The 23,883-nt window shown below is 41.8% G+C and overlaps 1 protein-coding gene across 3 annotated transcripts in view; it reads left to right on the top strand.

The window, feature by feature from the left end:
* vps13c (vacuolar protein sorting 13 homolog C) overlaps positions 1-23,883 on the top strand; it is a 339,126-nt gene that overhangs the window by 283,424 nt on the left and 31,819 nt on the right. For all 3 annotated transcript variants that reach the window (XM_085972079.1, XM_085972080.1, XM_085972081.1), the window contains 8 exons: positions 583-818; positions 11,833-11,977; positions 12,807-12,941; positions 15,970-16,051; positions 16,146-16,215; positions 18,048-18,159; positions 20,865-20,978; positions 22,309-22,448. In XM_085972079.1, the coding sequence (XP_085828205.1) occupies positions 583-818; positions 11,833-11,977; positions 12,807-12,941; positions 15,970-16,051; positions 16,146-16,215; positions 18,048-18,159; positions 20,865-20,978; positions 22,309-22,448 (1,034 nt within the window). The remainder of the gene's footprint in view (positions 1-582; positions 819-11,832; positions 11,978-12,806; positions 12,942-15,969; positions 16,052-16,145; positions 16,216-18,047; positions 18,160-20,864; positions 20,979-22,308; positions 22,449-23,883) is intronic.

The raw sequence follows: 23,883 nt of genomic DNA on the forward strand, positions 1-23,883 counted from the left end.
CTTGACTGCTTTCTGGAGTGGCCTAACAAGCCACTCAGTTGTATCAAACCACTGCACTGCAGTGGCTAAAGAAGGAGGTCCACCACCCCCATTCCAGGGGAACTAGAGATGGGCAATAAATGCTGACCTTGCCAGTCATGCTAACATCTTGAGAATGAATGAATGAAAATAATTTTTGGGTTTGGGTGATTTACATGAGCCTGACGTTCTCGCAGTGCAGGAACATCCCTTGGGAATGGCTTGCGCCCAGAATTGATGGAGGAACTCGAACACTGTGGTCCACTTAGCATTGCGCCTGCTCCAGGTGCCTGGGCTGTGCCTACATTCAAGGAAGACCGCGGATGTAACTGCAGAGCACAGCGCAAAGACTGGATTCCACAATTCTCCGCCCCTTTTCCTTCTGCCTCTCACCCTGGAAATAAGCGTATCCTAGCGCAAAGCAGAGGAAAGTTAGCCGCAGTGAGTTGTCTTGTTTCTGCATGGAGCGCAACTTCAAACAGTATAATAAGCCAAACAAAGAACTTTTCGAAGGAAGTCCTCTGCTCCAGTTATCTCATTGATGGAATAACTTACTTTTTACAGGATCAGTTTGGACAGTTTCTTTGGGAGCAGAATAATCAGATTCACTGGGTGTCCTTCCTCGACGGGCGACAGCGCGTGTTGCTGTTCACTGAAGATGTGGCTGTTGTTTCTAAAGCACGGCAGGCTGAGGACTTGAAACAGTTTGACAAGGGAATTACAGTTTCACTTCATAGCCTTGGATTGTCGCTCATTAACAATGAAAGCAAACAGGAAATTGCTTATATAGGAATTACCAGGTAAGCTTTGTTTTTCCTTTCTTTGTACAAAAACGGTTTAAGCAAACGACTTTACATAGACGCGAGCAAACTGGTCTGCAACAATGATCTTGTGCTGTTAATTTGAAGTTCTTTGAAGAAATTTGACTCATCCAGTGACTTGAATTGAGGAATTTAAATAAAGCAGCATAGGAGGTGCTTTGTGCTTCGAGAAAGTATGAACAAACAAAGCAGATTAAGCAACTTAAAATTAATAGGGGTAGACATTGCAATAGAACTAATTTAAATAGTGTATTGATGGCAGTATTTGGAACAATTTAAAATTCTTAATTTGCCATAATAAATGTGAAGAAAAACACATCTTAAAGAGAGTCCGCCTCTCAACTGTGGTAAAAGCAGCCAAACCGATATGCCCAATCTCTGCATCATTACCCCGAGCCCCCAATCTTTCAGACCAATAGTGCAGCAGCTTTTCCAATACTGTACTTACTGATGCCAGTTTGGCTCTGTTGGGAGCACTGTCGCTTCAGAAGATTCTGGGTTCACAAGATTAGAGGATAATAATGGATGAAAGACCATTCAGTACATCTTGATTTACCCAACCAGAAAGACCCATTGCACCATCCAGATATTTCTGAAATGATTGCACATTATTTCCTTTCATTACTCTATCTGGAAATCCATTCTGTGTATTGATATCTGTGTGAAAAGTTGCTTGCTGTCACTCCTAAATTTGCCTTTTTGATGGCTTAAATCTGAGTCCCATTGTCCTACTCTCTCAATTTGGTTTAAAATAGCTTTCTGGATTTACCTTTTCCACACCACTAATTTGTACACAGAGGCTGAAAAGCCCAAGGGGTAGAAATTCGTCTCGGGCAGTAGCGCATTGGCCGTCTGAGCTACGCCCCACCCGATATTCACTTCTATTGACTTCAGTTTGTATCTGCAAGTTACTCCAGTATTCAGTTAAAGCTCACACCTCCGACACTGCTGATCAGCCTCACGGCTCTTGCTTGCACTGCCACCAGTACTTAAATGTCTCCTTGTGCAACTTTGTCCAGAAATAGACACAGTACTCGAGGTGGTCTGATGGGTATAGAGTAGAGTTTGGTCATGACTTCCTCTGACTTGTACTCTACAGCTTTGGCTACATGGTTCAACATTCTATTGGCTTTGTTGGTTGCTACTCTGCATCAGTTGGATGTTTAAATATCGAGTCTCTGAGGTCTCTTTCGGTTTCATCCTTGGCTCTTTCAACACCATTCGTGAAGTGCACACGTCACCCATTTTCCTTTCTCTGCAGTCATTGACATTTGCCTGAGTTAAATTTCATATGCTATTGTTTGGGCCACTCATGTATTTTGTTTAACTCATCATTCTATAATTTTTGAGTTCCACTGGCCCTCTTAGTTTGGCCTCTGCTGCAAATTTCACCACTTTCCATTGAGTTTCCAAATCCAAGTTCTGGATGTAAATTAGAAACACAAGTGGTCCCAGGACCGAGGCCTGGGACACCCCACTCAATACTCCACCAATCCTGACACAACTCCTGTAACAAGTAGTTGTTGTTTTCTACCCTACTAAGTTCTTATCCTTCCCAAGATTAACCCTGGATCCCTACAACTTTGAGTTTAACTACTAACCTTTTGCATAGAACTTCATCAACTATCTTCAAGTAGACTGGATACACCATGCCGTATGGATTTCCACAGTCCACTTGGGAGACCCTTCCTCAAAGAAGTCAGAGGTTGGTCAGGCAGGTTCTTACCTTCCTGAATCCATGTTGGTGTTTACTAGATTATTTACTCCTGATAATCCATTCCAGTCTATAGTTTCCTGTGTCTGTTTTTGTATCCCTTTTTGAATATGGGCACCAGATTAGCCTGTTTCCATTCTGGTTTCGGGTGGGGTGGAGAGTGTATATATTGTGATACACAAGGTATTGCAACTGTGAGAGACAGGTTGGATGGGCCAGAGGGTCTTTACCTGTCCGTCATTATTCGTATTCTATTGGTACCTCCTCCGTGTCCGGTAACTCTCCTTTAATGATTGTTAGCATCTCTGAAATCTTCCTAGTGTCAGCACTCTGGGATAACTACCCTGGGGATTTATTTATTCGTAACCATTTTACTCATTTATATCAAATTAATTTTGCTTATATTACTCTTTGGGGAGGGCATGTTGCTCCTGTGAACTTGAAGCAAGTTATCCCGAATATATACTATCTTGAGCTCATCCTCGTGTGTCCTGGCGAATCGAATAACTAGCGCTGTAGATGGGGCTTTAAACTAAATAGTGCGGGGGAGGGTTCAGGCGAGGGGAAACTTACAAAGTTAAAAAGAAAGGACAAGGCAACAGTACAGGGTAGCGATAGGGGTAATCATGACCAGAGTGTGACAGGAAGGGACAGAGCGTACGAGCATAAGAGTGCACCAGACAAAATTAAAGGCTCTTTATCTGAATGCATGCAGCATTCATAACAAGGTAGATGAATTGACGGCACAAATAGAAGTAAATGGGTATGATCTGATAGCCATTACACAGACATGGTTTCAAGGTGACCAAGGCTGGAAACTGAATATTCAGGGGTATTTGACATTTCAGAAGGATAGGCAGAAATAAAAAGGAGGTGGGGTAGCTCTGTTAATAAAGGATGAGAAATGTTTTTGGCTCGGAAGATCAAGATTTAGAATCAGTTTGGGTGGAGATAAGAAATAATATGGGAAAGAAGTCACTGATGGGAGTAGTCTATAGGCCCCCTAACAGTCGCTACACTGTAGGATAGAGTATGAATCAAGAAATAATGGGGACTTATAAGAAAGGTACTGCAATAATCATGGGAGATTTTGATCTTCATATAGATTGGACAAATCAAATTGGCAAAGGTAGCCTTGAGGACGAGTTCATAGAGTGTATTCAGGACAGTTTCTTAGAACAATACATTGTGGAACCAACCAGGGGACTGGCTATTTTAGATCTGGTAATGAGACAGGATTAATTAATGATCTCATAATAAAGGATCCTCTAGGGAAGAGTGATCATAACATGATAGACTTTCACATTCAGTTTGAGGGTGAGAAACTTGGGTCTGAAACTAGTGTCTTAAACTTAAATAAAGGCAATTACAAGGATATGAAGACAGAGTTGGCTAAAGTGGACTGGGAAAATAGATTAAAAGGTAAGATGGTAGATAAGCAGTGGCAGACTTTTAAGGAGATATTTCGTAACTCTCAACAAAGATATATTCCAGTGAGAAAGCAAGACTCTACGAGAAGGATGAACCATCTGTGGCTAACTAAGGAAGTTAAGGAGGGTATCAAATTGAAAGAAAAGGCATACAAAGTTGCGAAGATTAGTGGTAGGCCAGAAGATTGGGAACTTTTTAGAAACTTGCAAAGGATGACTAAAAAAAGAATAAAGAGGGAGAAAATAGATTGAGAGTAAACTAGTAAGAAATATAAAAACAGACAGTAAGAGCTTCTACAAGTATATAAAAAGGAAGAGAGTAGCTAAAGCAAACGTTGATCCCTTAAGAGGATGAGACTGGGGGATTAATAATGGGGAAACAAGGAAATGGCAGAGAATCTGAACAAATATTTTTATCTGTCTTCATGGTAGAAGACACTAAAGGCATCCCAATAATAGTGGAAAATCAAGGGGTAAAAGGGAGAGAGGAATTTAAAACAATTGCTATCACTAGAGAAAAAGTACTAGACAAACTAATGGGACTAAAGGCTGACCAGTCCCCTGGACCTGATGGCCTGCATCCTAGGGTCTTAAAGGAAGTGGCTGCAGAGGTAGTGGATGCGTTGGTTATAATCTACCAAAATTCCCTAGATTCTGGAAAGGTCCCAGCAGATTGGAAAACCGCAAATGTATTCCTATTCAAGAAAGGAGGGAGACAGAAAGCAGGAAAGTATAGGCCAGTTAGCCTAACATCTGTCATTGGGAAAATGCTGGAATCCATTATTAATGAAGCAGTAGCAGGACATTTCGAAAATCATAATACAATCAAACAGAGCCAACATGGTTTTATGAAAGGGACCAAGTAAATTCTGCCCCACATGACGTGACACCTGCTAGACATGGGACTCTGAGGTGTGAAGCAAATACCTGAGGCCACCTGTGTTTTCCAAACTTTTAATCCTCTTCATTTATCTTCAAGTGACAAGCAAATGTCGCATCCTCTTGTTGAAATGCATGTCATTCTTCCCTTGCGTTTGCTTGGTCTTATGTAGTAATGCAGAAAAAATATTTTTGTTAACACTGTATTTTATTTCAAGAATTGTATATGTTGTATATAAAGGCACAATCATTGAAGTACAGTACCCACTTATTAAGCTGCAGCTCAACGAAACTGGTTAAATTGCTGTCGCTCAGCTGGCCCACAAGCAGGTTAGCATTGCTCCTTGCATGTGGGAATGAGTTCACATATCTGACCGTGAAGTGTCAGTTACAAATAGTACACATGTACCTTGGTCCCCTGCACCAGCAGCTATGTGAGGGGCACTATAATTTACATTGCACGCAGAAACTTCCTTTCCTTTTGAGGGAGAGTGTCACGGGCATATGCACTTCTTTTGGACAAGCAACAATGCGTATCGGCTCATGGTAATCCTGTCACCTGTACGCATTCGTATTGCCTTGTCTGTGCATGCAGAGAACGGGAAGGGATGAGTGAAGTGAAGACAGGAAGGCAACTGGCTGGACATATATGTTTTCTTGGTAAAACTAGGACCATCTATGTCGAAAATAAGGTTATATGAAAGATCTACAATTGAGGCATGCTTTCCTATTTTGTATATACTTGTGTATAAGATGAGAAATTTACGTCTCACTTTGAGACTAAAAGTAGGGGAGGGTAATATCCACCCTGCGAGACTGTCTTGAGACAGCCCAGCAGGACAAACACAGAGGTGATTTGAGCCACGACTGAAGTCGAGAGGGAGAGTTGCTATTTAAATATCGCAGTGCTAGAAACATAGAAACATAGAAGATAGGAGCAGGAGTAGGCCATTTGGCCCCTCGAGCCTGCTCCGCCATTCAATGAGATCATGGCTGATCATCCAAATTCAATACCCTGTTCCTGCCTTCTCTCCATATCCCTTGATCCCTTTAGCCTTAAATAATATATCCAACTCCTTCTTGAATATATTTAATGAATTGGCCTCTACTGCCTTCTTTGGCAGAGAATTCCACAGGTTCACCACTCTCTGGGTGAAGAAATTCATCCTCATCTCTGTCCTAAATGGCTTACCCCTTATCCTTGGACTGTGACCCCTGGTTCTGGACTCCCCGCCCATTGGGAACATCCTTCCAGCATTTAGTCTGTCTAGTCCTGTTAGAATTTTATAAGTTTCGATGAGATCCCCTCTCATTCTTCTAAACTCCAGCGAGTACAAGCCCAATCGACCCAATCTCTCCTCATACGTCATTCCTGCCATCCTAGGTATCAGTCTGGTGAATCTTCGCTGCACTCCCTCCATGGCAAGAACATACTTCCTCAGATAAGGCAACCAAAACTGCACACAATACTCCAGATGTGGTCTCACCAAGGCCCTGTACAACTGCAGCAAGACATCCTTGTTCCTGTACTCAAACCCTCTCGCTACGAAGGCCAACATTCCATTTGCCTTCTTAACCGCCTGCTGCACCTGCATGCTTACCTTCAGCGACTGGTGCACAAGGACACCCAGGTCTCATTGCACTTCCCCTTCTCCCAATCTATTGCCATTCAGATAATAATCTGCCTTCCTGTTTTTGACACCAAAGTGGATAACGTCGCATTTATCCACGTTATATTGCATCTGCCATGCTTCTGTCCAATCACCCAACCTGTCCAAATCATACTGGAGTTTCTCGGCATCCTCCTCACAGCACACACGCCCACCCAGCTTTGTGTCATCTAGGGGAATGGAGTGAAGGAACTGAGTGATAGGAATATGCACATTTTAAGCATGAAAGAAGAGTGAAAATGTATTTGTGGATTCCAGCCAACATTAAGGTGAAAGGTTTGGTGAATAGAAGTTTCATAATGTTAACCCTTGTCTTAAACATGAGTGATTTCACGTGGAATTTTGAAGGTCACCTTCTACACGAGTATATATGATATATGCATGTTGCTGCATTTTGGATGCGCATTATCGGATAGAACATTGTTTTAAAGTTTAAAAATTAATCTGTTTAGATCATACCTCTATGCCTGCCTTCAAACTACTTTTTAATGAGTATCAACTTTTTAATGTTTCCTCTTCAATGTTCACATGTTTTTTCTTAATTATTTCCCTCCTCTAACTGCTGTTTTCCCCTTTATTTCTTTTGCCGCCTCCTGGTAAAACGTTTTACAGTATTGAATTTTAAGAGTAACGATAGAGCCTCTCTGCTACTCTTGAAACGCAATATCTTAAATATTGAAATCATAGTTTCTGAGTCAGTATCATCAAAACAGACTGAATACAGAAGCCTCCGTATACCAGATTCCACAAGAGATGTAGAATATCTTCCCTATCTTCTCATGGATGCAGTTGCTCTTGTTTTACTTTACAATGGATCTACTCCCGTATAAGCGTTTAATTCTGCACAGTAACCACAATGATGAAAAGGTAGAATGCCTGTTCGGCCACACAATTTTAAATCGGCGGAAATAGCTCAAAATGCCTGTCATCTTCACTCGTTTGCTTTCTAGATTGACTCCTTGGATGAGCGGGTTGCCCTAGAAGGATCTATTGAGTAGATGGGGCCTAAACTCTGGAGTTTAGAAGAATGAGGTGTGATCTCATTGAAACATGTCCGATTCTGAGAGGGATTGTCAGGGTAGGTGTTGAGAGGCTGTTTTCCCCTGGCTGGAGAGTCTAGAACTAAGGGGCATAGTCTCAGGATAAGAGGTTGGCCTTTTAAGACTGATGAGAATTTTTTTCACTGAGGGTTGTAAATCTTTGGAATTCTCTACCCCAGAGGGCTGTGGATGCTCAGTCGTTGAGTATATTCAAGGCTGAGATAGATTTTTGCATTCTAGAGGAATCAAGGGATATGGGGATCAGGTGGGAAAGTGGATTTGAGGTTAACAATCAGCCATGACCTTATTGAATTGCGGAGCAGGCTCGAGGGGCCGAATGGCCTACTCCTGCTCCTAATGCTTATGTTATAGACGAGCGTAAATCGAAGTTAAATGCAAATCGTGCGCTCCCAGCAGGGAGCCATGCTTTTGTAGGTGTTGGATGATCAGGACTTTAATGTTGCAGCCCAGTCTCTGACTTGCCGTGCTTTTCCCGCAGGGAGCACACCTTTCAGTGTCTAATAGTTGAGAAATGCAGCAGGTGGCGAGGTTGAGCTGCACATGGAGTGTTTGCATAGTTAATGAGTCAGCAATTCAATGTGCCAGTGAGCAATACTCCACAATTCCATCACACTACATAGTAACACCCAGACGGGATTTTGAGATTGCCCCTTCCTGTATATTCATTATTTGGGGAACTGTCACTATAACTGTGCAATATGTATCAGCTCAGAACTGCCAACGTAGGGGAATTGTTGGGTGTGACTTACGGTAACAGTGACAGAATTTAAAATGTATTTGAAGATACAGGAACCATTTCATTTTTAGCATGCCAAATAGGTGACTATTTTAACATTTTATTTTTCTCTTTTACTCAATTTCCTGCTGGGATCTCCTTCCTAAGGCGTTAATTCATTGCTGGGCTACACGTGGCCTCAGTGTCCCTATTTTAGTGAAGGAACATCAACCCAGTTTGCAAGTCTTAATCTCTGTCCAACTACACCTTTTAGAAGTACCTGCATTTGGCATTGACTTAAGGATAGGATGGGCCTCCGCTACCATGCCCCACATCAAATAACCCACCGATATTTGCTGTTTTGGTTACATGCGAACATTGCCCTTGGATTCAACAAGAACACGGAGAGGAAGAGAGAAAACTGGTGTGGGGAAAAAATACAGTGTGAACAATTTTGATGCACGTTGCTCTTAATAAAAATATATAAATTGGCTCCCGTATCTTTAATTAGGTTTTAAACCTGTTAATTATCATATGTCATTCCTAGCCATTGCCAATAGTCATGGTTCTGATTTACAATGAATCCCATAATCTATTCATTATCGCAATAGTTGAAGTGCAGAGTTAAGTGCTTATACTGAAGCTGTTCCATCAATTATGAAACTAGGAGACGAGGATCCATTTCAAGTCCTTTGTGCAAGAAAACTTGTGCAGTGTCTGGTGTACTGAGTCCTTTATAATCACCCTGTTGTGAGATTGAAACTCTGGACCCTTGCTTTTATTGATCTGGGTATTGAGTGTAAACAAATTAGAGTCTGTGTGTTGTTACTGATGATACTTCAGTTAATGTTTCACTGGCCGGCAGAAGACAAGACATTTTAAGAAAAAACGAGAAGGTAAAAAATAACAATTTATTTTCACTCGGAAAAGCATGGGTGAATTAATAACCGCCAACATCGACTTGTTAAAGGCAAGTCCTGTCTGACAAAACTAATCAAGTTCTTGGATGAAATAATGGAAATGGTTGATTAAGGTAGTGCAGTTGAAGTTGTTTTTCTGGACTTTCAAAAGGTTTTTGATAAGTGCCACATAATAGACTTGTTAGTAAAATTGAAGCCTATGGGATTAAGGGGCAGTGGCAACATGGAAACAAAATTGTCTAAGAGACAGAATGCAGAGAGCAGTGGTGAACGATTGCTTTTTCAGACTGGAGGGAAATATACAGTGGTGTCTCCCGGGGTCGTTACTGGGAGAAATGCTCTTTTTTGATGTATAAAGGGCACAATTTCAAAGTTTGCAGATGACATGAAACTTGGAAATGTAGTGAACAGTGAGGAGGATAGTTGCAGACTTTCAGGAGGACATAGATAGACTGGTGAAATGGGCAGACACATGGCAGATTAAATTTAATGCAGAGAAGTGTGAAGTGCATTTTAGAAGGAAGAATGAGGAGAGGCAATATCATCTAAAAGGTACAGTTTTAAATGGGGTGCAGGAACAGAGAGACCTGGGGGTTCACATAGACAGATCTTTGAAGGTGGCAGGATAAGTTCATAATAAAGCTTTATAAATAGAGGCATTGAGTACAAAAGCAAGGATATTACACTAAACCTTTCTAAATCACTGGTTAGGCCTTAGCCAGAGTATTGTGTCCAATTCTGGGCACCACACTTCAGGAAGGATCTCGATCTCAAGGCCCTGGAGAGGATGCAGAGGAGATTTACCGGAATGATACCAGGGATATGGGACTTCAGTTATGTGGAGAGACTGGAGAAGCTGGGATTGTTCTCCTTCAAGCAGTGAAGGTTAAGGGAGATTTAATAGAGGCGTTCAAACTAATGAAGGGTTTTGAGAGAGTACAAAAGGAAACAACTGTTTCTGCTGGCAGGTGGGTCATTAACCAGAGGACATAGATTTAACATAATTGGCAGAAGAACTCGGGATAATCAGAATGTTTTTACGCAGCGAGTTATGATGATCTGGAACGCACTGCTTGAAAGGGTGGTGGAAGCAGATTCAATATACCTTTCCAAAGGGAATTGCATACTCGAAAAGGAACAAAATGCACAGCTATGGGGCAAGAGTAGGGAAGTGGGACTAATTGTCCAGTGCTTTCAACGAGCCGGCACAGGCACAAAGGGCTGAATGGCCGCCTCCTGTGAGATATGATTTTCTGATTCTATAAACAGACAATGAGATGAGCTAAGTCAGTACAGCCTGGGATCGAACTCGAGCCTTTCTGTTCTGTATGGCTCGCCTGCTCACTGAGTCAGCGGAGGGACTAGCTCAAATGCTTTAACCAAAATAAGTTGAAGCAGCAACCCTGCACCACTTCTAACGACATGCATTACTCAGAGGACCTGAATGCAAAAGAAAAAATACAAAGGAACAAAGAGAAAACTTCTTTTTGATTGCTAATGATAACTGCATACACACTTAACAAAAGCTGAAAGGGTGCTCCACTTAAAACGAATGCAATCAGAGAATGAAGAAATAGTTTAATTACTTAATCGTTGCCTCCGACCCGCTTTTATTTAGGAGGAGGAGGGAAGGAGCAAATGTCCAGCAACAGCAAAGGAGGAGCTCGATATGTAAATAACAAAGGAGATGGTTATACAAAGGTTGAATGCTCTCAAAATAGACAAACCTAGTCTTAAAGGAGATGTAACCTGAAATTAGCAGAGTTAAAAGTGACATTTTTAAGATTGTTAAATTGAAAGAAATTCTGAGAATCAGAACATGGCCAAAATAACTCCTTTATTTGAAAAAGGGTAAAGAGATCTGTTGTAGAAACTGTAAGCTTAACACTAGTGTAAGGAAAACCTTGTCAATTATTTTGAGCGATTTAATGGATGAACACATGGAAAAGCATGGGTTCAGGAGAAAAAGGTCTTTACTGACTTGCAGGAAAGGTGAGTTGCAGTTGACCTATTTTCAGAACGCAAGTGAGGGATCACAGACTAGAATATAATTTAGTTTAAAAGCAAGAAATTGGGTAGGTGCAAATGTGGACTTGACAGGCTGGAAGGAATTTAGAAGGAGGATGCTCCAGAGCTCAGGCTTGGTCAGGTGCCATCTGGATCACAATACACTGTTCTCATTTAGTCTTCGCAAGGTTGTTACTGCTCTTGAGAAAGTAGGATAGGCAAAAATCAATCTCATTATTCACTAATGAGAAGTTCAAATAACATGGAATACAAGTAAAAAATGTGGGAGCTGTAGGAAATTAGCAAAAGGTGGTGAAGTCCAACAGAATCTTTTACTAAAGGGTTGTGCAATATTAGCGAGAGTTATTGAAGCAGACTCTCTAAATGGTTTTGAGAAAATTATCTGTGTTTCTGGAGAGAGACGGGATTGAAACAATGGTAGATAAGTGGCATTGATGTGTAAAGAGATTGGGGCTGTTTCTAAAAGTTTTGTTTCCATCACTCCTAATAAGTATCACTTGGCACACTAACATAGTTGTATATGTATTTTAACTAAAACCAGATTTGTTTTGAATCAATATTTCATTCTGACTTCAGTTCTGGTGTTGTGTGGGAAATGAAACGGAAGCAACGCTGGAGGCCATTTAGTCAAAAACACATCAACCTTTTGGAACGGGCCTACCAGACACGCCTGACTTCAAAGGCCCCAGAACACTGGATAAAGTTGGACAGCAACTTGGAGGTAACATAAAAACACGTAGTACTTGTCTGGTTGAGGCTGGATTCCAATGGACGTGCCAGCCCGTAACAGTCGAGTTCCTTTTCTTGCCAGAAATGCAAACTCGCTGTGCCTCCTCTGCCAGTGTAACTATTCCAACTTCTAAAGTTCACAAAGTTGCTTAATGGCTTCCCTTTTTCCTCCTTTCATGAGCCATCATTTAACTTAGACTCCTGTTTAAAATTGTTCTCTGCCCCTCCATTACCCCCACTTCGACAGCAACATTCGCCAGCCTTTTTTATTTTAGAGTTCCTCTGTTAATATAAAAAAGACTTGTTTGGAACTTTTCTGGGCCATCTTCTGTTATGTGCATTTCCAGCATAGATCAGTGCTGTGTTCAGTGAGTGTGTGCATTGGGAAACACCACAACCAACAAATATGTATTCTTCACAAGTGTTCATTGGATAGTGTGAAGGAGTTGGACCCTTATCTGACTAGTCTTCCTTTCCTCCCCTCCCCCTGCCCCCAGCTCGGGGGAATTCTGAGACAAAACCTGCTATAGGTTTTCAGGAAAACTGTACAATATAAATGGTAAATGGAAGAAAGTCTTTCCCCCTCAGTAGTCATGCGAAATAATATCTTTATATATTGCTGCCTTTTACATATACTTACCTTTTGTTTGTGTACTGTACATAGAGGAATGTATACCTATTTGTGTTTGTCAAAATACTGCAACAATTTAGCAATGATCCAAAACAATGCAATGGTCAGAGCACAGGATAATGTACTGCAGCTGGTTTAGGTAATGCAGTGCAGTTTCTATTTTGATGGCCTGATTATCGTGTTTTTTTAGGTTCATTTTCACAAGTTGGAAACCCGGTTGCCTCATCGAATGAGCATCAGACGAAACTTTTTATCAGGAATCCATGTTGAAATTAAGCAGTCTGCTCATCACCGGAGTTTACGTGCCCAGTTATATTGGCTGCAGGTAAAGTTTACTGGTTTGTCAGCTCGTTGCAAAGGTTTCCTAAAGTCCTGGTTCTGTTGTGGAGGAGTTGTTTTGTAAAAGCCAATTTGTCCTGGGCACTATACAACTAAGCTTCTAACTGGTGTGCTGCAGCATGATTTGTAACCAGTTTGTCAACTTCAGTTTTAAGGGCAGTGGCACTATATTTGCCAGTGGGTAAGGTCATGTTGGTGCCTTATGGTGTTTATAGGGTGATCCGAGTTTCTTTATACAGGAAACTTTTGATTTACCGGCACCTAAATAACCGGAAATCTCGGTTAACCGGCAAAATTCAGGAGTAGGTTCAGGTAAGTTTTATTACTTGCCTTCCTCTATCTGTTGCTATGCAAGGGTGTGGCTGCAGCTGTTGCTAAGCTACAGAGATGCTTGGAACCTGTGGCCATTGTTCTGAACCTGTTGCTAAGCAACAGGGTTTGTTGCTTTATACGGAGCTCTCAGTTCCGTATCTTTTACTATAGCTTTCGGTTATCCGGAATTTTTGATGAACTTGCACCACGTCGGTCCCGGATTAAAAAAAAGTTTCCTGTAATCTAAAATATTTTACTTTCTTCATCAGTGGCGCAAGATGATAATATTGCATTTCTTTTAGATGTGACTACTGTTGTGTATTTTGAATGTTGTATTTGAATTGTCCCACATAGCTTACCGTAGTTGTGATGTGCAATGCACTATGGGAAATAGAGTGCATTAAGTTGAAGAGATTCTTCTGGAAGTAATGGCTGTTAACTGAACTCTGTCTCCTGCGTACTCTCTTAATTGTTATACAAGCAAGGTTAATAAACTCTTGAGATTTAACAACTACTACTACAAAACTTTCCAAACAACTTGCAAATGGCAGGGAAGCAAGCCCCTTTTTAAAAGTTTTATTGAAGAGGTTATGTTCAAAACCATCATGGAGCGAATATGAATTCACAATAGAATGTGAAATAAATAAAATGGAAGACAGTGAATATAATAAACAGAACAAAATGATGCAGCGGTCCAGTGGCGCCGTGCAAGAGTATGTAAGGTGTACCCCACCACACATACGATGGAGATTCTCCTCCGTGATATATATCACTAATTCTGAATCTGCAGGTCATAGTCTCGTTGATCATGAGCGTGCACCAGAGGGGCCACCACTGGCCCCCTCCCTGCCAGTCCCAGCTTCAGCTCCTCCCTGTAGAGGCAGAACAGGAAGTAAAAATATACTTACGGTACTTGAACAGCAAGAGGGCTGTCTGAGAAGTGAGAACATTGAAAGATGCATATGGGCTTGAAACGGAGGACAAGCATGAAATAATAAACATTCTGAATGACTACTTCCTCAGAATATTCACAAGGGAAGGTACGCACAACATGCTCAGATCCTTCCCTGCCATCCCAAAAGTGCATAGGCAAAATTCAAGACATCAATATAAATAAGATGCAAGTCCTAAACAAGTTGAAAGGGCTTAAAACAAATACGTTCTCAGGGTTAGATGGCAGTTATCCCAAAGCTTTGAGAGACACCAGGGACAAAATTTGTAAGGGATTGACCATCTTCATGAATGAATCACTGGAAACAGACTTAATGTTGTGCCCATATTCAAAAAGGGGTCATAACTGTCTCTGGCAACTGCAGACCCATTGGTCTTTCTTCAATGCTGTATAAAATATTGAATCCATTATCAGGCGTAAACTTGAGGATCATCTGAGCAAAGTTCCAGCTAACAGCAGTCAACATGACTTCAGAAGAGGAACATCCTGCCTGACCAACCTCTGTTAATAAAGTGACAACCCAAGAGGACTGTGCTCATTTCCTAAAGGCTGGCTCAAGAATGCCATTGGGTTCAGGTCCTCTGCCTCAGGAATAATCCCGAGCCCGAAGAATGGAAAATCTAGTTATAAGTAAATGAAGGCTGTAAGGAAAGGAACTTCCCAATTGCATAGAAAGTTTATGCAGCAAGTAACAGTCCCAAGTCCGATCCCCAATCTGCGATGAATTAGCTGATCCCAGCTGGGGCAACATGTCCTCTGCACTCGTGGGTTGGGGAGGGTACTGCTATCCAGTGACTTGTAAATGCCCATAGATGGGCAGGATGCTGGAGTATGACTGGTGATTGTGGAACTGGTCTCAATAAGAAGTCGATGCCTTCAGATATGCTGGGGAAAAAAGGGTGGATAAAAATGGTGAGGGATTTTTAAAAAAAACATAAAGCAGCTAGTTAACCAATGGTATAAAAAACATTAGGGGAAAAAAAAGTTAGCAAGCTTCTATAAAGCCTTGAAAAGCAAAATAATGGCCGAGCAGTACAGTTTCCCTGTTGTTCATGTAAGCTGCTGCTCTCATCTCTAACTGAAAGCATTTTACTGGAAAAGTAGCAGCATCAGTACCAATGATAAAATAAGACTGATCAGAATTTCAGATTTTACTATCTTATGTTTCCAAAAATATAATTCAGGTGTCAGCCATGGCTCAGTGATGGCGCTCTCGACACTGAATCAGAAAGTTGTGGGTTCAAGTCACACTCCAGACTGTCCTGGCCAATACTTATCCCTCAACCAACATCACTAAAACAGATTATCTGGTCCTTATCACGTTGCTGTTTGTGGGACCTTGCTGTCTATTCATTGGCTGCTGTGTTTCCTACATTACAACAGTTCAAAAGTACTTCATTGGCTGTAAAGAGCTTTGAGTCGTCCTGAGGTTGTGAAAAGTGCTATATAAATGCAGTTTATTTTCTTTCCTGTCTGTTTGTCTGTCTAGACTGGAGATGTTGATAAACTGTGATTCTAATTTGGCAAGGCTTTTAGCACTTTTTAGGCCTCATAAATGAAAAAGGCTTGCATTTCTGTAGCATCTTTCACGACCTCCGGTCATCCCAAAGCGCTTTACAGCCATAAGTTGTAATAAACTCCGGTAATTAGACACTAGTAGCAAAAAATACAGTGTATATTTTTGAAATGGTACAAAAAAGAAATAGTTCTGTTGCTTTTCGAACATCTCAACCGAGTCTTTCTGTTGCAGGTTGATAACCAGCTGGCTGGTGCAATATTTCCAATCGCTTTCCATCCTGTGCTCCCTCCCAAGTCCATTGCCTTGGATTCAGGTCAGTAGCCAAATTCAGAGAGTGTATTTTATAATCCTTAATGGAAATATATAAATATTGCAAATGCTCACATTTTTATGTATGCTCTTTTTAGAACCAAAGCCATTTGTTGACATAAGTATCATCACAAGATTCAATGAACACAGTGAAGTCATGCAGTTCAAGTGAGTGAAGTATCTTGTGTACTGATGGAGGTGCCATACCTGCGGAGACTAATGTACACCTCTTGTAAATTATTAGTTGATATCCAGTCACATTGCTCATAGATAGCCAGGGGTCTGGAGCATGGTTGAGCTGCTAACCTGTCACTTTAAAGCCACTGGCCAGGTATTCCTCGCAAGAAGTAATCTAAACCGGCACATCCTGAGGTCTAAACAAAATGGAGGCTAATTACATCATTTACTAGAGTTTGCAGCATAGAAACGGGCCATTCAGCCCAACTGGTCTATACCGGTGTTTGTGCTCCACACGAGCCGCCTCTCATCTTCATTTCATCTTATCTAGCGCCCCTTAAATGCATAAGAGCATAAAAAATATGAGCAGGAGTCGGCCATATGCCCACTCGAGCCTGCGCCACCATTCAATAAGATCATGAGCAGCCACAGCCCTCTGGGGTAGAGAATTCTAAAGATTCACAGCCCATGAGTGAAGAAACTTCTCCTCATCACAGTCCCAAATGGCTGACCCCTTATCCTGAGACTGTGCCCCCTACTTCTAGACTCTTTAGCCAGGGTAAACATCTACGCTAATTCGCCTCAACTAACCCCTGTGGTAGCGAGTTCCACATTCTCACCACTCTCTGGTAAAGAGGTTTCTCCTGAATTCCCGATTGGCTTTCTTGGTGACTATTTATGGCTGTGTGTGTGTGTACTAATTAAAAGTATATCACATTAAATTTGGTCTGATTTCTTTTCCCTTTATTGGATGATTTTGCTGATTGCTCATGCTTGATTCATATGCCCTTAGTAGGTCCTCATTGTTAGTTTAGTCTTGTTTCTCACTTTTGACTTCTCCATTCCTACCTCTCCAATTATAATTTATTGCTCTCATGAATATGTAATTTAAGGTCAAAATATGACAAATTTGCATATATACAAGTGTGATGCCTGAACAATGCATTCGCCTCAACCTTTTTATATATTTAGATTAGTCGATCTCCTGTGGCAGTGCACATGCGTGGTTAAGGCCAAAGGTACTTTTCAAGTAAAGCAGGGTTAGAAGGTGGGGATAATTGGGCGAGGGTTACAAAATGAACAACAGCTTCAAGTTGCTCCCTCCGAAGTCTTTCCCCAGTCGCTGGTTTTCTCGGCTGTATCCGTGCTCTGCTCTCCTCCTGTACTCGCCAACTCCAGGTATGGGAGCACAAGCCAGTATATGGTATACATTGTTTTTGCTTTCAAAGGTACCTCAAAATTCAGGGTGCACAGATATAATTCAGTCTTCATTTTAAAGTCATACATTCCATCCCTACTTTTACATGATACTTGATTGACACCGAGCCAAAGGCGACATTAGGACAGATGACCAAAAGCTTGGTCAAAGCGATAGGTTTTAAGGAGCTTATTAAGGAAAGGGAGAGAGAGAGGCGGAGGTGTTCAGGGATGGCATTCCCGAGTTTAGGGCCTAGTTAGCTGAAGGCACGACCACCAGTGGTGGGGCGAAGGAAGTCGGGGATGCATGAGAGGCCAGAATTGGAGGAACGCAGAGATCTCTGATGGTTGTGGCTGAAGGTGGTTACAGAGATAGGGAGGGGCGAGGCCATGGAGGGATTTGGAGACAATGTAAACTTCAATGCTACTGTGCTTCACTTTTGCCATGTTAAGATCTCTTTTTAAGAACCTATATAATCAAGAAATTGAATGCTCATTGATGTGTCCTTGCTGTGTTGTTGAAATAATGACCGTTTGGGGGTGCACATGTGCTTTTTAAAATAATCTTCTCTTTTTTAGAAAAGTACGTGACTTAGTTTATAATGATGCTGTTTGTTTACTTCTAGATACTTCATGGTCCTGATTCAAGAAATGGCTGTGAAGATTGATCAAGGGTTTCTCAGTGCAGTTATTGCATTGTTTACCCCAGCATCGGATCCTCTAGCAGGGACACAAAAGGTAACTTTAGCGCTAGGCATGTTATGATCACGTTTTTACTCTTTATTGGTGATGCTGCTATCGTTGCCCAGCCATGAACTCTCTTACACAGCTGCCTCATTATTGGAATTTTTATCTTCCTGTCGGAAAATCAGCCCCATTTATAGTCTGTGCAGTTTAATTAGGCGAACGCCATGCCCAACAATCGTGAATGCAACTCCGTTGACTGCCTGAGGCCCATTGGCTCCCAGTTGAACCCATTCTGGCATTTTGCTTGCACTTAGTGGAGGGAGGGGCAGGAAAACCTTTACTGGTTGATGGTAAATGTAGGTCAAGATTGATATGCATCAGGACTTGGTGCATTACCAGCTGGTTCCAGATGACCTTTTTCAGCCTCCGAATGCAGAGCTGGTTTTGGTACTACAAGAGAGTACTTTGTCTTCTATTATTGCATCATTTGACAACCTACTGCCCAAAGAAATGAACCCATTGACATTTAGTTCACCCCTTCCATCATACACACACTGTGGCTGCAATATATACAATCAACAAGATCTCACCAAGGTTACTTTGACCTATACTGCTGTGAAGGACAAGAGTAGCAATATCATAGGAACACCATCCTGACTTGGACAGATATCACTATTCCTTCATTATTGTTGGGGATCGATATCCATGAATTTCCTATCCCAACAGCATTGTGGGATCACCATCACTGAATTATATCTGCACACCCTGGTCCAGTTTTCTCCTATGTAACCCCACTTCATGTGAAGATTACACTAGGGGTCTTGACTCCCTGTGTGAAATGACATGGCTGACTGAGCAGTCAAATATTAAATAAATAGAGATGGTAAACTCAGATTATTACAGAGCACACCAAGAAAGTGAGGCCTCAAGACAAAGAGAAATGAGTGAAAAATAAATTTAAAGGCGAGATCAGGAAACATTTATTTACACAAAGAATGCAAGATGTTTGGAAGAATCTTCTAGGCAAGATAATAGAGTTGAAATCTTTGGGTTTATTCAGATGCAGTTCGGTGCCATAATGCGACACTTAACATACTTGAGGGGTTAGCTTCAATAGGCTAGAATGGTCTTTTTCCTATCCCTAGTAAGGATGACTATGAAGTACTCAATCTTTATCTTATTTTTCATTGAAAGAAACAATACACCTTTGGGTGAGGAGAATTGTGAAGTCTCCTGTAGTTGAATATCCTGAAGATATTCGCTGTCTGGACTCACAGATGAAAAATGGTCATCTTAGGCAAGTTACTGGAGAGCTGACATTGTAGGTGTGAACATACCCCAGCATAAGCCAGCCCTTTCTAAAGAAAATAAAATCACAAAAACTCTTAAATTGTTATCAGTCTAGCATATGTATAAGCTTTACCCTGTAGATCAAATCAAATCAACTTTTTTTGTCATTGTTAGTGCACAAGTGCAGTACAACGAAATGTAGGCTTGCGGCTCCCGAGAGTGTACATTTAGATTAAGACATTTAAACATTCAACATACATTTGGCTTGTAATACATTAACATAAACATAACCATAATAAAGTGCATTGGCAGATGTGCAGGCTTTAGAGTTTATTTGTGGAGTTCAGTAGGATGACCGCCCTGGGAAAGAAGCTGTTCCTAAATCTGGTCGTACGGGTGCGAATGCATCTGTAGCGTCTCCCAGATGGCAGGAGGGCGAACAGACTGTGGCTGGGGTGGGTAGGGTCTTTGATGATGGACCGTGACCTCCGTAAACAGCGTTTCTGGTATATGTGCTCTATGGTCGGTAGCCGGGTGCCGGTAATGCGTTGGGCAGTTTTGACTACCCGCTGCAGGGCTTTCCGGTCATAGTAGCTACAGCTGCCATACCATACTGTGATACAGTTTGTCAGGATGCTCTCTATTGTGCAGCGGTAAAAGTTAGAGAGGATCAGGGGTGACAGGTTACATCCCTTCAGCCTCCTTAGGAAATATAGGCGCTGCTGGGCCTTCTTCACCAGAGAGGAGGTATTGAGGGACCAGGAGAGGTCTTCCGTGATGTGGACTCCGAGGAACTTAAAGCTGTCCACCCTTTCCACCACAGCCCCATTGATGTGGATGGGGGTGTGACTTCCGCCTTTAGACTTCCTGAAGTCCACAATGATTTATTTGGTTTTCTTGATGTTAAGGGCCAGGTTGTTATCGGCGCACCACTTCACAAGATGCTGGACCTCCTCCCTGTAGACTGACTCATCGTTGTTGGTGATCTGGCCTACTACCGTGGTATCCGCAAACTTGATGATGGTGTTGGAACCATGAACAGCCACACAGTCGTGGGTGAAGAGGGAGTAGAGGAGGGGGCTCAGCACACATCCTTGTGGGGCCCCCGTGTTCAGGGTCAGCGGGGGGGAGGTGTGGTTACCTAATTTGACAGACTGGGGTCTGTTTGTTAGGAAGTCCAGGGTCCAGTTGCAGAGGCAAGTGTTCAGGCCAAGAGTTTGGAGTTTGCATTCAATATCCAAAATTTGAAGCTTGTCTTGGAACGCACAGGTAGGATAGCTGCTTTAACTGGAAAAGTTAAAAACTGTAACCTTACGATGAAACGCTTTCGTTAATATGAATGAGACATTGTCATACTCTCAGACTGTGAGAAATATTTTAATTGCTGCTTCATCTTTGCAGAAGAATTGGGTCAAAGCTGGGTTATATTGGATGGATTTGAAGTAGTTTTGGTTTTTACTTTGCAGACTAATCTGCTAGACCAGGACATGGAAGCACTGAAGGCCGAATTGATGGAAACATCAATGACCGATGCTTCCAGCCTTAGCTTCTTTGAGTACTTCCATATTTCGCCAATCAAGGTAAGTAATTTGGCTCTTTTTTAAACTAAATGAAGAATTAAAATGATCTGTGTTTGTTCAGTTCCCAATAACTAGAGTAGCGGTGATTGCTTGTGACACTTCATTCCCCATTGTTTTCTGGTCCTTGTACAGCTGTTTTAACTATTATAACCTGCACTGTAAAAATATTGATTTCTTGTACAAACATTTAATTCCTCCAAGCGAAGATAGGTGGGTTGATTTTCCAAGTTCGCACTGCCAGTGGCAAGCCTCAGACAAGTATTAGGAAACTGCGGATGTGCTGCCCATGATTTTCTGTTCATTAAGTCTAATAAAAAGAAAATTGAAGGCAATGTGCTGTGATTCCCCAGTTACACGTGACCAGAGTGCTCCACACTGCAAATGCAAACTTCCTCTGTTTTGTCTTCTATAATTACGAACATTCGAGAACAAAGGATGGGGAAGAAAGCAGCTGTCCGCTGAGCCTGTCCGACACTCTTGACAGTGTGATTTTACTATCACCTCATCCGTCCCTCAGTTATGCAATCTCCTGAACAAAAAAACACTCAAATAATTTAGGAAAGAATTCCAGGAATTTGCTGTGCAAAATGGTTCCACATCAGACTTGATGTTTTTGTCAACTACAGGAAACTTTGTGATATCCGGCACCGACGGGACCGAGCTGTTGCCGTTGGATCAAAACTGCCGGACATGTTGAAACATACGGAGATTTTCAGCTCCGTGTGAATCAACAAACCCAGCTTCAAAACAGTCGGCTGCAGCTTAAAAGCGTCTCTAGCTGAAGCTGTTGCTTAGCTACAGACCTTGCAGAGCCTGACTGGGGGGAAAAAAAAAAGCAACGAGAAGTAAAAATACTTATAGGAAATGGCTCCTGAACTTTGCCGGTAGATAGAGCTTTCCGGACTTTTAACCTCCGGATAAACCAAAGTTTCCTGTAATTTTATTTTTGTGAAAGATATTTGACTTCTTGTCACTCCACGCAAAGTTGATTGTGGATTGGCAACATATCTGTATAACATGATTTTTCTTTTTCATATGAATCCCATAATTCATTGTACTGTTTAAGCAAAGAATACCTTATCTTTCTGAATTACAACACAACTTTTCTGTTACAAAATGCATCTTTGCTCAACTTGACCCTCCAGAGAAAGTTTATCTTGAACCGGAGAAACTCCCCATAATGCATCTTTTAGAAACGCCACCTCCATTTTTCTGTAAACATTCACAATATCTCGTGCATAATATCTTGTATAGGAGTAATGCTAATCCAAGCATAGATTCTACTCCGCGGAGGTTGGTGCACTTGGTCACAATCTTCTTTTCTAAACAGTTGCATCTAAGCCTGTCTCTGGACTCGGGAGGAGATGAGTCCAGTAAAGAAAAGCAGGAAGCAATACCGCTCCAGTCCCTCCACATCTTGCTCAAAAGCATTGGAGCTACGTTAACAGATGTGGACGACCTCATCTTTAAGTAAGCACGACAAGCTGCTTTTCACTTTTATTTTAAAAATGTGTGTTCCTGTCTTAAAGTCCAAAGCACTGAATTTCGCGTTTTAACCCCGAGACTGCCAGCAGGAGTGCAATTGTCCGAACCAGACATACCAGTAATGTAGCTACTTCAATACATTTATAGCATAACAGCATCGGCATGTAGATGGCAAATTAATTTCAATATAAATAAGTGTGAGGTGGTGCATTTTGGTAGGAGGAATAAGGACACACTCCTTGGGCAATAAGAGTCTTAATGGGTTAGAGGAGCAAAGGGATCTAGGGGTACGGATTCATGAATCATTAAAACTGCAGGGTGGACCACACTCTGTACAGTTCTGGTCTGCATATTGCAAAAAGGATATAGAGGCACTGGTCAAAAGTTATACCTATCGGGAAAGACTAAACAGGCTGGGGCTCTTTACTCTGGAAAAGAGAAGGGTGACCTAATAGAGGTCTTTAAAATTATGAAGGGACGTGATGACGTAGACGTAGAGATGATGTTTTCACTTGTGGGAGTGCAAAACCAGAGGACACAAATATAAAATAGTCACTAATAAATCCAATAAGGAATTCAGGAGAAACTTCTTTATCCAGAGTGGTTAGAATGTGGAACTCGCTACCATGTGGAGTAGTTGAGGTGAACAGTATATCTGCATTTAAGGGGAAGCTAGATACGTACAGGAGGGAGAAAGGAATAGGTTATGGTGATCGGATGATCAGGGCTGGGAAGCGGCACGTTTGGAGCAGAAACACCAGCATGAACCAGTTGGGCCGAATGGCCTGTTTCTGTGCTGAGAATTACATGTAATTCAAATGTCAGGGGTGGCTTCATAACTGCCCTATTAACCCTAAACTGCAAACAGAAACTCCTAAATCACTCTTTTAAACAAATAGCTTTTAAACAGCAGCTTGCCTATATATAGCACATTTAACGTAGAAACACATCCCAAGGTGCTTTACTGTGGCTTAATCAAAACAAAAGGATGCTGAGCCAAAGAAGGAGTTATCAGTAAGGGCATCTAAAAGCTTGGTCAAAGAAATGGGTTTTAAGCAGGATTTTAAAGGAGGCGAGGGAGGGAATTTGTGAGCATGGGGCCTAGATGGCTTAATGGGCACCAGTACTGGGGCAAAAAGAAGGATAATTCGCAAGAGGAAGGAATCACAGGAATAGAGAGTTGTGATGACGTGTAGGGTTGGAGGAGGTTATGGAGATGGGGAGGGGCAAGACCATGAAGGGCATCAGGTTTGAGGTGCAGGCTCCAGGAAGCCACTTGTTCAGCCAAGACCGGGTGATGAATGAGCAGGGCTTGGTGCGGGATCAGTATGGGCAGCAGAGGTTATTGATGAGCTGAAGTTGATGGAGGGTAGGAAGCCAGACAGGTGAGCATTGGAATAATTGAGTCTGGAGGTAACAG

This window comes from Somniosus microcephalus, chromosome 32 (assembly GCF_052327205.1).
Source record: "Somniosus microcephalus isolate GS21.2 chromosome 32, FLI_Smic_1.0, whole genome shotgun sequence".
In the NCBI taxonomy this organism is placed as follows: Eukaryota; Metazoa; Chordata; class Chondrichthyes; order Squaliformes; family Somniosidae; genus Somniosus; species Somniosus microcephalus.